The sequence below is a fragment of the Mirounga leonina genome, unplaced genomic scaffold (genome assembly GCF_011800145.1).
Source record: "Mirounga leonina isolate KUSES-001 unplaced genomic scaffold, KU_Mleo_1.0 Mir_321, whole genome shotgun sequence".
Lineage (NCBI taxonomy): Eukaryota > Metazoa > Chordata > Mammalia > Carnivora > Phocidae > Mirounga > Mirounga leonina.
Genome location: NW_023270680.1, coordinates 2951633 through 2966692, shown reverse-complemented (window position 1 = coordinate 2966692; position 15060 = coordinate 2951633). Strand labels below are relative to the sequence as shown.

At 51.4% G+C, this 15060-nt stretch overlaps 1 protein-coding gene across 1 annotated transcript in view; it reads right to left on the bottom strand.

Annotated features, from left to right (window-relative positions):
- Nucleotides 1–15060, bottom strand: part of DPP6 (dipeptidyl peptidase like 6) — a 681409-nt gene that overhangs the window by 118844 nt on the left and 547505 nt on the right. The window contains exon 8 of the mRNA XM_035029860.1: nt 3951–4071. Coding sequence (XP_034885751.1) covers nt 3951–4071 — 121 coding nt within the window. The remainder of the gene's footprint in view (nt 1–3950; nt 4072–15060) is intronic.

Genomic DNA, 15060 nt, shown 5'->3' with positions numbered 1-15060 from the left:
TCTGTCCACGGCAGCTGTGGGAAAGGGGCCTCGCTGGCCAGCCTGGCCACTTCCGCACCTGCTCCACACCAGCCCTCGGCGGGGCACAGTCAGCCCAGGGCATGGCAGACAGGGATCTGGGGGTCCTGGGTACGTGGACAGAGGGCCGAGTGCCATGAGGGCCGTGACCCTGGGGAGCAGGTGGGAGCACCGGGGCTACAGGAAACGGAAGTGGGCACCAGGCATGGGCACAGCAGAAGGCGTCGTGGTCTGCATGGACTTTCATGGACTTTTCTCGAAATCTGGGCACTGTAGCTCAGGCATCGCCTGACTGGATGGATCCTGAAACCAAGCTAGAGCAATGCACACAAGGGAAGCTAGCTGAGGGCCCTACTAAGCATTATTCCTGCTGACTTCCACGGGGCAAGGCTGCCTGGCCACGCAGGGTCCTCGGATCTGGCCACATCTTCCAAGTACCTTTAAGCTCTGGACTAGTTCAGGTTAAAATTCAACCCTGGGATTACATCCACACCAAACCACAAATTAAATAAATACCCTTCAGGCCACTTTCTCAGCTCTGTCCATCATCCCAGCCCGATGATCCCAGGCTGTGCCCCAAGTTCACCGCCCTCTCGCACCCGTCAGCGTCTCAGAGGAGTTGAGGGAATAAGGGCTTCTCTATGTGGGGGAAGACCTGGTTCTCAAGTGACCCCGACACCTCCCACTTTCCCTGGGGTACAAGCCATTTCATGACAAGGGCACGTCCGTGAATAACGGTATTTATCTTGGAGCATGCAGATGACTGCTGAGATAGCAGAAGTGTGGATGTCTCACAGCTGGGCTGACGCACTGGACGACTTCAAGTCTCGTTAGAAAACCACACGCCACCAATCCTGTGCTGTACCAACGTTCCCCGTGTGCATGCTGGTGATGCGGGAGATGGAAACACTACAAACAGTAATATAAACCTGCATCAGAGTGTGAATTCTTAACAGGGCCCAGGATTGGAGTTCTCAAAAAACCCCAGGAATATCTTCATTTTCACTTCACATAGCCAGTATGAAGGAGTTTTAAATCTTATACTAAGGTCAAAATTCTGTGTCACTGCATGACATTCGCCCAGAATAATAAAACAAAGATTGCATTTTGCTTATCAAAATCAGTCGGTGGCCACCATGAGCTGAGGACTCAGCAAATCGGAGAGGTACGCAGAGCTGTTTCCAGCCAACGGGTGGGTCACTTCGGTTAACTGGACAGATTTTCCCACAGGGTGGGTGCACACCTCTGCTCAAGGAGCTCAGGCTCCCAGCAGCCCCCATGTTTCCCACCTCGTCTCGCCCTCAGCCTGATGTCAGCATTCTGAAAGGTCCAATGCGTTAAGACCCCTTTTGGGAAACAAAGCAAATCGATATTGCATTCGATATTCTGAGTCCACGAACGGCAGAGTCTCTCCCCACTGACCCAGTCTCGTATCTTCTTGGAGCTCACAATTCCAAGCATGTCAGGCCCTCTGCAAACACTTCTAGGGTGTTCCCCACCCCGATATTTTTTCAATTTTTTTTTTTTTAGAAGTGGTGTCTGGAAGTGAAACAGTTAAGTCACAGATTAGAAAAAGACAATCTTCAAAGTTCACCCATTATTCACACAGGAACCAAGATTCCTGGGGCTCGCAGTCCCCCAACTTGAGAAATCTAAGCATCAGCGTCTATAACCTTCCAGGAAACACCACTAAGTGGATGAAGCTGCCGCATCAGCTGTGATTGATTTAAAATATTTGGGGCTCTGTTATCACACCAACACAATTTCGTGTAAATGCCTTGAAGAAAAATTTCCTTTCAATGGATTTGCTAAAGCAAAAGCTTAACTTGAATTGCCAAGCGATGAGTTTTTTATTTTATTAGGAAGATATTAAAAAAGATATTTTAAATCTTCTGGTTATGGATTTATTTTTTTTAAGGAGATTAATCCTAGAGCTGTCTAGGCTTTAACTGCCAGGACCCCAGGATCTTTCCTTTTTTGGGGGGGCCTTCGGGTTGCTACTGCACTGACCTCTCTGGGACTTGGGGCCAGCCGCTCATGGGCCTGGCTGTGCACATGACCAGAGTGGACACTGGCCAGTTTCCTTTGCATTCCAGTGACACCCTCAGGTGGGGCCAAGGACAATATAGCAAAAAAATCTTCAGGTTGATTCTCCTGGGGCCCAGAAAGCAACTCAAAATCTGGAATCCTAAGTGCTCTGAGCCTTGCCAGTCCCACGTTAGAATAAACCCCTTGGAGGGGTGACCTCCCTGGAGAGGACAGCCCTGATGGGCACCCCCATTCTGGCATGTCTGCTGGAAAACAGGCCCTACAGAAATCAGGTTGGCCGTGGTATCAGGAAGGGAGACTTGGGGGCGGGGATGGAACAGGAAGGGGCTCAGGACAACTTTCTGGGATGATGGGATACTCGATGTCTTGATTGGGGTGCACGGTACAGACATCTATCAAACTCATACCAAACTGTGTCCTGATGATTGTGCATTTCGTTGTATACAACTTATAAAGAAATCAAGTCATAGATTTTTATGCTTTGGAGACCTCAGTGAAATGATGATGGTAACTGATAATAAGCTTATGGATCTCTCTGCTGTAGGCCCGTTGGTGCATAAAGCCCCACAGTGCAGAGTCCTGGCTTGAGGAATGCACAGCACTGAGGAAAAGCGGTGTTTTCTGGGCTTGATAATTCCTTGACCTCCCCTTGGCCTAGCATGGTGAACTGTCCCCACATGGTCTCAGGCAGGTAGGTGCAGAAGACATCATCTGTTTATTGGCCCAATGCTGATGCAGAAGCATCCTGATCCACACCTGGATTTGTAGAAAGGAATTTTCCTGGACTTGAACAATGATACTCCCCAGGACATGTTCCTTAGCTTTGTGTGAACTTTGGCAGATCACTTAAGCTTCTCTTGCCTCATGTGGGAAATGTCAATGATACTCCTGTCATCATGTTGTTGTGAGGGGACTATGGGCTGAATGCGTCCCCGAGAATTCACGTTGAAGCCTGAGTCCCCAGTAGGATGGTGTTAGGAGGTGGGGTCTTTGGGAGGGGATGAGATCATGAGGGGGGAGCCCCCATGGTGGGATCAGTGCCCTGATAAGGGGATGAGGAGACCAGCTCTCTCTCTCCCCCTCTCTGCCGTGTGCGGGTGCAGTGAAGACACTGTCTATGAGGTGGGTCCTAGACAGACACCGGATCAGCCGGCGCCCTGATCTTGGACTTGCAGCCCCCAGAACTGTGAGGAGTAAATGCTTGTTGTTTAAGCCCCCGGTCTACAGCGCCCTTTAGAGCTGCCTCGGACGGACAGTTAGATGAGGCTACAGATAAGAAAGTGCTCAGAACAGTGACCAGAACGCGATAGCGATCAATACATGATCGTTGCTGTTAAGACAGAAGTCTCATCCGCGTGGAGACAGATTATAAATGTTCAAGAAGAGAGCCTCCCGCTCACATTTTTAGTTATTTAATAATGCATTCCAGCGGAGAACTCTGGCACAGAGGAAAGCCAGCAGGAGAAAACGTGCACCAGGGCGCATGTCCTCGAAACAGCAAATCACCCGGACCAGCTTCTTCGGAAAGCTCTGCCCGTTATTTCTTCTCCTGCTCTCCCTCCACCCCCAGGCAAAACAAGACACCCTACCTCTTGGGGAGGGGCTCGGGAAACCTCGGTATTCGCGGACCTCCCAGAACAGCGCCTCCTGCCCCTTCCGCCGGGAGTTTGGGTTCTGGAAAGCTCTGCGCACCTGGCCTCCAGGTGAGGGCTCCCACTGACGGCCTGATGCTCCCTGACGCCCCAACAGCGTCTTTGCAGCCTGGCGGAACCTCAAGAAACGGGAGGTAAACTTACAGCGGAGGTCAAAGGCGACAGCCACCATCACCGCCGGTCTTGCGGCTGCAGGGCCCACAGAGCTGTCCAGCCCACCGTGCGGCTCACCTTCATACAGCCAGTCGCTGAGGCCGTTGTAGATCACGCCCTCCTTCCCAGTCGAGACCACGCGGATGGCCTGCTTCCCGACGTGCGCGCAGTAGTAGATATTGTTTTCGAAGATAAATATCTAATTGGGAGGAGAGAAAACACCGTGTTAACCCGGGACATGGTTCTAAATACGGTGCTCTTAAGAAATCTGAAGTCGGTGGTGTGGTTTGCTTTGGCCTGCTGCATTTCTCCGATAGAACAAAGCCAGTGTCGGGATCACCTGGGGCTCACCCACGTACCCCTACATCTCCCCCATCCCTACTTCACACAGTTTGCCCCAGGGCGGGACAATGTGCGGTCTCATACTTCAGGCACTTCCACTCAAACCGCAATGACTGTTTTCCATTATTGCACTGTTCCTAGCAATTCCGTTGGAGGGAGTGGGGAGGAAACACCGGGAACCTGGCATTTATTCATTCAACAGTCATTACGATTACTTAGTGGCACCTCCTCTAAGGTGCCATGATTAATGGGGTGGGACATATAATGTGCTTTCGTTCTCCTTACAGTCCGGGAAAGAAGACAAACTTTACCAGGAAAATGTTCTGATGGGGGCAGGGGGAGCTCCAGGAAGACGTAACAGGATTCCCCAATTTAGGTCAAAGGACTCCCTGAGAACATGACGGAAAATTTTTTTATTGTGGGAAAATATACACGACGCAAAATTTGCCACCATAACCATGGTTAAGTGTATAATCTGGTGGCATTGAGCACATTCACACTATGATGCTGCCATCGCTGTCACCGTCTCCAGAACCTTCCTGTCGTCCCCAGCTGAGCCTCTGTCCCCACGAAACACTGACGCTCACCCCTCCCCAGCCCCTGGAGCCCCCCGCGTCTGCCATCAGTCTCCACGAATCTGGTGACTCGGAGCATCTCGGGTAAATGGAATCACACGGTGTCTGTCCTCCTGCGACTTTATTTCACTCGCACAAAGTCCTCGAGGGTCACCCATGCCGCGCCAAGTGACGGGGTTTCGAGAAAGTGCTCTTCACGCTGTGGCTCAGTGAAGAGTAGGATGGAGACGGGCTGAGAACCTCGCTGCACAGAAGAAACACGATGGGAGGAGAGCTGAGCCGAGGTGGGCACGGGGTGTCGGCAGAGGTGGACAGGGGCTCCGCGTGGGCTGTCCTGTCAGGGGCAAGGTGGCAGGGGGAGCCAGGGGCCGGCAGGACTGGCTCCTTTTGTGGAACCCCACCAGCAGCAGGGAGCAATACAGTTAGATGTGAGTCTCCTGGTGATGAGAAGGCAGCGGGGCCTTGGGGGGGACCGTGTGCCTGGCCCCGTCATCTGAGGGTGCTCACGAGGGGGTGGTGGGGACACCAGCCAGGGGACAGCTGTGAGGGTCTGCTGACCACGCTCAGTGAACCCAGGTCTGGGTGAAGGGCTGACGCGAGGCACAGCCGTTCCTGAGCCGCTGGGTGGTGGTGACCCATTCGTGGAGGAAGAGGACGGTCTCGGTCAGTGGCTCTCGAATTCTGGTGCCCACTAGAATGATCCGGGGAGCTCTTAAAAATCCCACTGTCCGGTCCATCAGCTCAGCCCAATGATCAGTATCGAGGGGTGAGAGCCAGGAATCAGAATGTTAAAGAAAGATCCCACGTGATTCCAACGTGCAGCCAAATTTATAAACCCGTGGCCCAGGAGAAACCTAATGTCTCCTGAAGCTCTGCAAGTAAAAACGAGCCGACAGAATGCCCGTGCTCTCTGAGGTACTGATCTGTTGTGCCCGGAGTTTCTGCACCTGCACATGGCCTTCCGTGCCCACGGGGCCATGTCCACGGAAACTGAGCCGCGTGGGCCAGGCACAGGACTCAAACCGGGTGTTCTTCTTTTAAAGAGACTAAAAAACATACTGTCAGTGTCATTTAGGAGACCACAAAGAGAGGGTATTTTGCACAGCACAGGAAGGGGTGGAAATACTAACTTTTTTTTTTTTTTACTGAAAACGCACAAAAGGCGGTTTCCCCGGATGGCTCTCACCGACGGCATATCTGAAAGTACCAAGTGCCAGTTTTCTGCTCAGGGCGCCTGGTGCTTCAGGGATTCCCTTCAACCAGGAGGGAGCTGGAAACTTCCAGACACAAGTATACATCCTAATTTAACTTCAGTAGCTGTTCTCGTGAGTTTGCCTAAGGGAAAGATGTATCACTAAATTTTAACTTCTTTTATGTGTTCTAAGCCTATAATAAATTTTTGAATCAAGTCGAACTGCAGCCAATTAATATTTTGAGTGAGTAAAGTGTGCTGTGATAGATATTAAATCTTTTATCACCTTGCTTTTATTTTTAATGGAAGGAAAATGAAAAGAAACACATTGTAGGGAAGAGTGCGTTTTGCTTGGGAGACGTTTTCCGTTTTCCTCCAGATGTGCAGGTGGAGCTCCCGGGGTCGGAGACCAGGGCCACACGGCTCTGTGCCTGAAGACTGGTGCAGGCGGGGGCGGGCGAGTGGCGGAGTCCTCCACTCTCCAACCCTGCTCAGCGCGCAGCTCATCGCTGCGGTTCCTGGCGCCCTGGGAATGTCTCCATGCCTTCCCCATGTGCAGCACCCCAGTCCTCGTGCCCCCTCCCCCCAGGTGCAGAGACATTAGCTCCCCTCCTGCAGGGGGCTTCTCCCTTCGCCTGCTGGGGCTGATGCCCCCGGTGCCACCCACAGGGAGCAGGTGTCCCTGCTTCCCGTCATTCCCTCCCCTGATTCATCTCACACACCAAAGTCCTGATCCTCTTTCCTAAAGCACCATCTTTATCATGTCATTCTGTTCCTTGAAATCTGAAGTGGCTTCTTCCTGGTAACTGTGGGACCGAGTCTGAACATCTGGTCCGGGGTTCAAGGTCCTCCGGGACTCCAGGCCCCAGGCCTGCCTGTCTCCCTCGCTCCCCAGCCCTGCAGGAGTTATGGCGGCCGGTCCGACGACACACGGGGACACGAGGGGGAGAGGCAGTCCTCAGAGGCTCACACTGGCCAACGGGGGTCCAGCTCAGTGTGTTCCAGGCCACACGAGAGGGTCCACGCCACAGGCCGTGGGAGCACAGGGGGTGTGCTACGTGACCTGGGTTCAGATTCTTCGCCTGTCATAGAGATCGCAGCAGAAGCTGACCCTGGGCGGATGTGACGAGCAAGCTGACAAATCGGAAGCACTTAGAGCGGCCCCCAGCACAGAGCAGGGGCTCGACAGAGTGTCTGCTTTCACTGTCACGGTCATCACTATAAAAACCCACTCCGTCGGGAGGGATCAGGAGAGGCTTCATGGGGGAGGTGACATCTGAGCTAGACCGGCTTCTAATTTTGATCAAGTCCAATTCACCGATTTTTTTTCTTCCCTTGTGCTTTTCGTGTCACATCTAAGAATGGCCAAGTCCAAGGTCATGAACACTTACCCCCATGATTTCTCCTAAGATTTGTATAGTTTTAGCTCTTACATTTGCGCCTTTGATCCATCTTGGGTTATTTTTTTGCATATGTTGGCCAGGCTTTCTTCAAATACTTTATAAACATTCGTTCAGTTTTTATGATAATGCTTTGGTTAGGGACTAGCCTTGTTTGGAGGATGAAGACACGAGCATAGGGAGGCTAAGCAACTTGACCAACAGCTCGTTGGTCAGTGCTGCGGCAGGGTTCAAACCAGGTGGCCTGAGGACACAAGACGCCGTGCCTGAGGTCGCCGGGGAGGCAGGAACTCGGGAACTCGGGCAGCTCTGTGCCACGGCATGCCGCCCCCCTAGAGCGATGTGTTAAATAAACAGACGGTGTGATTTCTTTTTTCTTTAATCTTATTTTTTTTTAATTCTTATGTTAATCCCCATACATTACATCATTAGTTTTAGATGTAGTGTTCCATGATTCATTGTTTGTGCATAACACCCAGTGCTCCATGCAGAACGTGCCCTCCTCAATACCCACCACCAGGCTAACCCATCTCCCCACCCCCCTCCCCTCTAGAACCCTCAGTTTGTTTCTCAGAGTCCATCGCCTCTCATGGTTCAGACGGTGTGATTTCTAACCAGCAATGAACCAGAGACTGTGGACACCTGTCTGAGCCACACTGACGCCTCACCTTCCCTCTAGCCGCTTCTTTCTCAGGCAGAAGAGCACGAACGCCCGGGGCAGATGTCACAGTGCCAGTCATCAGGAGCTTCCCAGCGGACATGGCAGCCATCACCTGCTGCCCCCGTACCTGGTTTTATTCAGGTGAGCCTGGGTCTGGTGCTGTATGACCGCTGGACTACGCTGGGCCCGAGCCCCTGCTAGGTCCCAGATCCTACCAGCCGAGGTTCTAGAATCCGTTCCGGTCAGGGGGCTGCCCACCTCTATCTCAGGATGGCTGCATCTCTGCAGCTTCTGCACCTGACAGTTGTCCCGGGGCCCGAGGCCACTCGAGGGTATTCAGTGGAAAGGCTGCTGAACCAACAAAACCCGCCATCACCACTACGGCCCTGCGATCCCAGGCACAGAGCTCGGCCCTTGATTCTTTCTTCCAGAAAGCTTTAAAAAATATACACTCAGGTTCCCCCAAAGTAATCAGATTGTTCTGAGCTCCTCCTGTGCGGTCTCCGAGCACAAGTACCCGCTGGGGACAGAAGACAGTCCCCACGCCCTGCACCCCCGCGATCCTGACGCCCCTTCCGGAAGCTTTGCCCGGGGGGCTTCCAGGTGTTCCCTCCTCCATACCTTCTCTCTCCTCCTCATCTGAGACTGTTTCCCCTGCTGCCTGCCTGAGTCCCAGTCCTCCTGGGAGGCCTCGCGTCCGCCACCCTCCCTGTGCCTGCCCCTCCTCACTGACACGCACGTGGCTGCATGTGGAGAAAGAGGGAGCACGAAGATCCAGGCAGAGAAGACGAGGGAGTTTAGAAGTGGGAACTTCTCCTCTACTTTCTGAGGGCCTGACGTGTGGATCCGGCGTGCACTGCTCGGGACTTCGCCGGAATCTTCTGATGGTCTGATCCATTTCGCCTTTGCTGCCTCCCAGAGCTCCCTCCCCATCAGCACCTGCACGTCCTTCTCCACAGTCCCTGCAGATTCCAGCCAGGTGGGGTTGCGTCTCCGGCTCCTTGTTCCCCTCTCCCCATCCTTAACAGGACTATGTGTGGATGGTGGTGCTCTGTAAGGACATGTGTGAGTTTTCAAACAACTAGTTGGCAGACGGTCTCAGACAAATTTGCTTTCACTGTACCTTGACTCACCGAGTCCAATCCCTTCCCTCATTTCTGGGGCATTTTAGTTCTTTCTGCTATCCTTGGAGTAGAAGGTGGGAGCCACACATACTTACAGCAATTTCAGCACAACCCTCACCCTGATCCGCCCCCTGGTTTTAAATAGAGATGTCAGGAAGTACAAACCAAATGGGACTGGAGATACATATTTCCCTATTTCTTACAAAACACTTGACATTTTTATTAGTGTGATCTTTTAATAAGCACTTTTGACTAAATATGGTTCAGACACTCATGGTTACAGTAAATTCTGTGAAAGTTCAGTTAATTGGAATTCTCTGGAGGAACATGAACTTTCAGTTCAACAGATTTTCCGGATGAATTCTTGAATTAAAAAAAAGATCTTTTCAGTTTCAGTCTTTATTAGGGAAATATTTCCATGTTTTTCTGCTTTCCTGATCTACTAAATAGAATGAGGTATACGGCATGGAATTATTACTGAGTAAGAACCTTGTGTTGCCTAAGATCATCTACATAAGTATGTATTTTTCATTGCCTAGAACTGTTGGTGTTGTTGTAGATGAGCGGACTGGGTTGAATCTCTCTCCATCCTCAGAGTCGTTTTTCTTGACGCTGTGTGTGTTGGTAGATCTCTCTTCCATGTAAGTAGTATACCCCAATATTTAGTATATGAATTAGCAGGGTTTTGACTAACTGAGGCTTTGACTTCTTTTGGAATCTGAAAAACTAATGAAACTTCAGCTAACTCGGTAGAAATCAACATTTGTCCATGTGAAGGTGGGTATTAAGTGCTAATTGATAGCCTCAGTATTTCTAAAACGGATTCAGAGGAGGTGACAATAAAATGCATATCTGCACGTGCACAGGATGGTTACAACAAAGCTCACAGTGACATACACAGCTAAAGAGGGAGCTAATTATCTCAGGAACCAAGGATGGGATAATTACTATAATCAGGTGCAACTTAGCTTTTCATTCTGGAAAATCCAGGCCAACAGGGAAGCATATTGAACAGCTCAGTGCTTGTCAAAAAGACAGCAACATGGGTCAGGGTAGAATGATGAGGTGGAAGGAACACAGGACTCCAAGTAGAAACCTCAATTCTAGTTGAGACCACTAGCTGGCCAGCTTCACGTGGGTCGCTCGCTGAACCTCACCTCCTTCACTATAAAATGTGAGGTCGTACTGGATCTCTAGGATTTCCTCTAGCTTCTACATCGTTCAACCCCAAAGTCTCATGAATATTCAGATCAGGAAAAGGTATTTCAGCATTCATAGTGAACCCAGTGTGTTAGCATTGAAGGGGAACAGGGATTCTCCATACGGCAGCTGAAAAACCTCAATGGTCATATTATCCCAGGTCCCTTTCATTGTCCCCCTAGACTGACTTTCCTAATCGTGAGAAGCCATCCTGAGAGCAGTGATTATGTACTAGTTGATTTTCCCCTTGCTTTCACTTCTTATCTTGAGTTATCCCATGTCCTGAGCAAGTGCAATTTTGCTAATGGGACACGGGAGTGACCAGCACTTACCACGGACTTGGCAGTAATCATAAGGAAGTTATGCATTCCTAAAGCAAACCCATCATCTCTGCCGCAGGCCATCCTAATCCCACGGGACACACTATACATGCTTAACCCACATCACTGGAACTACATACAAATAAAACATGTCACCAGAACATGGAAATTGTGTCTCTAAGTCTTGAAGCCTGGTCAGCGTATCTTTTAGGAGACTCTGGTGAAGAAGCAAAATGTGGACGGCAGCGGCCAGTATGGCCCTGGGAGGCTGGCTCTGGTCAGGTTCATGTTCCAAGATGGCTTTAATTTCTAGATGTACAATAAATGCCCCCTGTGGTTCCTCGAATGGCCTCCTCAACAGGTCCCATAACAGCAAGTTGAAATGACCAACGTGGCTAATGGATTGAAAAATCCTGTTGTGGGGGCCATTTGGAACTTGATGGTTGGTCTCTTCGGCATGGACGTTGACTTGGGGCTAACTTCGTTTCTGTTGTCTTGGACACCTGACATGGGAAGATAGGGTCTCCACAGGCAGGTGACACTATTTTTGATCCCTGCATCTGGACGAGGGGAGCTGTATATCCTGGGTGGAAGCCGGAGCTGTGACTTCTCCAGGTGCGTGGCTTCCATCACCAGGCACGTCCCTGTGGGGTCTGGAAGCTATGCCCACAGCTCCAGAGGGCCACAGGGCCGGGCAGATCCCACACCTGCCTAGGGGCTCCTGTCTACTGGGGGAGCTGGTGGCCACTTCATGGCTGTGGGGGCCCTGCTTCGTGTGATCCTGCAGGAGAGACACACCTGCCACCCTCCAGGCCAACGGTTCCTGCCTACAGTCTTGCCAGCCAAGCTGATGGCAAGCATGCCTTTCGTGGATTTTCAGGTCAGAACGCTTGCTTGATCAATACAAGACCGCCACGGGGGGCTTGGAGCAGTCCTTGGGCTCCCAGGGCGTCCCATCCTCCCCGGGTTCCCGTCGGGAGAAACCGATGACAGCGGGAACTCCGAGTCTTCCCCGGAGTGAAATGACTGGGGAGTGATTACAAGAGACATTCACCAACACCAAAGGAGGACGCGGTGAAATAGTGCTGGGTTTCCTTGGAAAGCAAACTGGCTGGCTGAGATCACGCAATCAGCTTGTCTATGAGGGCAGCAAAACCCACCAACCTCGGGCCACGTGAATTCACCATTATTACAGCATATGTAGAAAAAAGGAGAGATGTCATAATCCTACAGACCACGAGTATACACATATATAACTATTAAAAGAGACTTTCTTGTATTTTATTCCCTCCCAGATGTGTGTGTGTGTGTGTTGGTGGGTGGGTGGGTATAAAATCTAGTTTTTAATAAAACTAAGGACTTACAACATATATGATTCTGCATACAAATTTAAGATTTATATCAAAGAGGCTTTTCCACGTCATGAAGCATCTCTGAGACATGGCTTTTAGGAGACGTTAATTACGATCCTATTTTTTTTTTTTTAAGATTTTATTTATTTATTAGAGAGAGAGAGACACAGCGAGAGAGGGAACACAAGCAGGGGGAGTGGGAGAGGGAGAAGCAGGCTTCCCACTGAGCAGGGAGGCTGATGTGGGGCTCGATCCCAGGACGCTGGGACCATGACCTGAGCCAAGGCAGACGCTTAACCGACTGAGCCACCCAGGCGCCCCAATTACGTTCCTATTTTTGACACAATTCTGTTTTTATTATAATAAAAATGCTATTGCTGCATCTTTGTACAAAAGTCTTTGCCTGTGTCTCCAATATCGCCCTAGAATAAGTTCCTACAAGTGGAAAGCATGAACCACATTCACTATGCAATTAAAAGAATGGGTAAAGGACATGAGCAAGTACATCAAAGACCCACACAAAGTCCTAGAAGATATAGAAGCGTTTGTATTCACGAATGACAAAAGGGAATCTTATTACACAGGGCCTAGTTTGTTTATCAAATTATCAAAGACCAAACAAAAATGATACCCAACATTGCTAAGAATGCAGTGTGCTCTTCTGATGGGAGCAGAGACTGATATGATAGAACATTTACGAAAAGCAGCCAGCAAAGCTCATCAAAAGAGACTTTTTTGTGTGTAGATTATGTGACGAAGGCTGCTGGAGACAAGGTGCAATTGGCCCTTCAAGACCACTTGTGCAAAGATTGTGGGAAGCCGCGACCTCTGAACTAAAGGATAATAACACACACGTGCACACAGGTGCACGCGCATGCTCATGTGCGGTCCCTGTGTCTCCACCCAAGCCGGGAGAGCTGTTCTCCCACCACTCAGAGCTCAAGGTCAGGAACTGACCTGTAGACTGATCTGTAGATTAAATAAATTCTTTACTTGCTCTGTTTTGCTCTCCTATGACTTGTATTTTGGCCTTTCCTCTGCTCAGTTGGGCAAGGAAGTGACCCTCTATTATCCTAGTTTAGAACCCCATCTGGAGAATGGACGGGTGGAGGGGATGCCAAGGCTGTTGGTCAACGAGAGGCTTTAAGATTCTTGATAATGCTTATCCAGTTTGGGGATGCCCTCATCCAGCTGACAAACACCCATCGAGCTGCTCCGATTCACCAGGCTGGCGCTAAGCACGTGCTGTGCGGGACCCCATCGGATCTGGGCAGTGACTACAACTCTGTTTACCTGGGTGAACATTTGATATTTCCCAGTACCTCCATCAGCCTGAAATTCAGAGCACTTGGTTCTTACACTGGTTCTTGTCCAGACAGCTATAGGGCGTGACAAAAATCGCTTAACTGGCTCAAAATACAGAGAACCACAGCAGCCACACCAGTAGGAGATAATCTGCAGGAGGAAACCTTGAAGGTCCTAAAGCACATTTAAAGGTAATGCACGATTAGGCGAACATTAGGGTTCCTGCAGCCGCTCACACACTGTCCTGCAAAACTCAGGGTCCCCCATCATAGTGCATGTGCACTTCAGCAAATTACTACAGGCTTTAATTCCACAGGGTAGAGCTCAGTGCCAGGAAAGGAAGAGTCTTATAGATAACCTAAAACTACCTTTCTTACCAGAAAGGACTTGCACTTTTTCATCCTTTCAAAATGCCAACCCAAACCAACAGGAAACACCAGGAACTCTGCACTAACGACCCGCCCAGCAAACAGCCTTCAAACTCAAGGAAAAGCTTCCTTTTCAAAGTCACCCACCCGAAAAATCTCTCCGCATCCTCTCACCCACTGGACAAACGTTTTTAACCTGGAGAGTTCAGATGTGTTATTTTTTCGAAGCTGGGGAAGAGGTCTCAAAATAAAATTATGTTCCTGTGCATTAATTTGACCCCTGAGGTTCAGCGTCCACCGTGACGCTACTGACCTCCACACCAGAGCTAAAGAGTTTCGCAGCCCACTAAGTGCATGCGATGCTCCTTACAGATCCAGGAAGGCAGAGCGGCGGCCAGTTTGGGGGCAGCAACCAGCACTGTGCCTGCAGGAATAGGCATGCGAGGGCCGGGTACACCCACCTCGTGGCCGTGGGTCTCTGAGGCTCCAGGGTCGCCCAGGACGGCCTGGTTGGGTTCCTGAAGTTGCCCCCACTGGGAAGGGCTGGTGGGAGGGGGCACAGTGCCCAATGCGGCCCGGGCGGTGGGGTCCTCTGAGGATGGCGTGGGAGTGGGGACGGGGAGGGTGAGCGGAGGACGGCCAGGTGGAGACGGGACAGCCGTGGAGGAGGCAGAGGCACGTGGAGGCACCCGGTGCCGAATGCAGGACGCCGCAGGGGGCCGATCAAGGCAGCGAGTGTGGAGGGCGTGGGGAGAAGAGGCAGGGAGAGCTGAGGCAGCTCCTGCCGTCCACGATAATGCTTGTGCTTTCTTCTAAGGACGGGGACCTGGAGGGCTCCGGTGGTCACTGTGGTTGTCAGCTGCCCCAAGTGAGGGCGTGTGCGCCCTGCGCGCTCCGTGACCACCCCGCCGCCATGTGGGAGCAGGGGGCAAGGAGTGGACAAGAGACCCCGGTGGGGCCGTCCCGCCGAGGGACGATGGTGGCGTGGGCCGGGTGCTGGCCATGGGGACACTGCCATGCGGGCAAATCCCCAGGTGTGATGCTTCCTGACACCTGTTAGGGGAGAGGCAGGGGGAGGGTCTCTGCACGTGCAAGGGATGGACGCTGGTGCCCACTGGGGATCCCTGGAGCGGGTCAGGTAGGAAACCATGATCCCACCTGAGGTGCGGGGTGCAGACAGTCCAGGCGGACGTGACCACTCGCCCTTGGTCTAGAGCGGTTCATGTCTCAGGCTGCGGGTGAGACGAGTAGCACTTATCCTTACTGCGAAACAGCTTGTCGGCCCTGAACGACCTTGGGATCTGCTCCCTCCTTCCTCTTCCATCTTTAGGGGCACCACAGCCCACGGC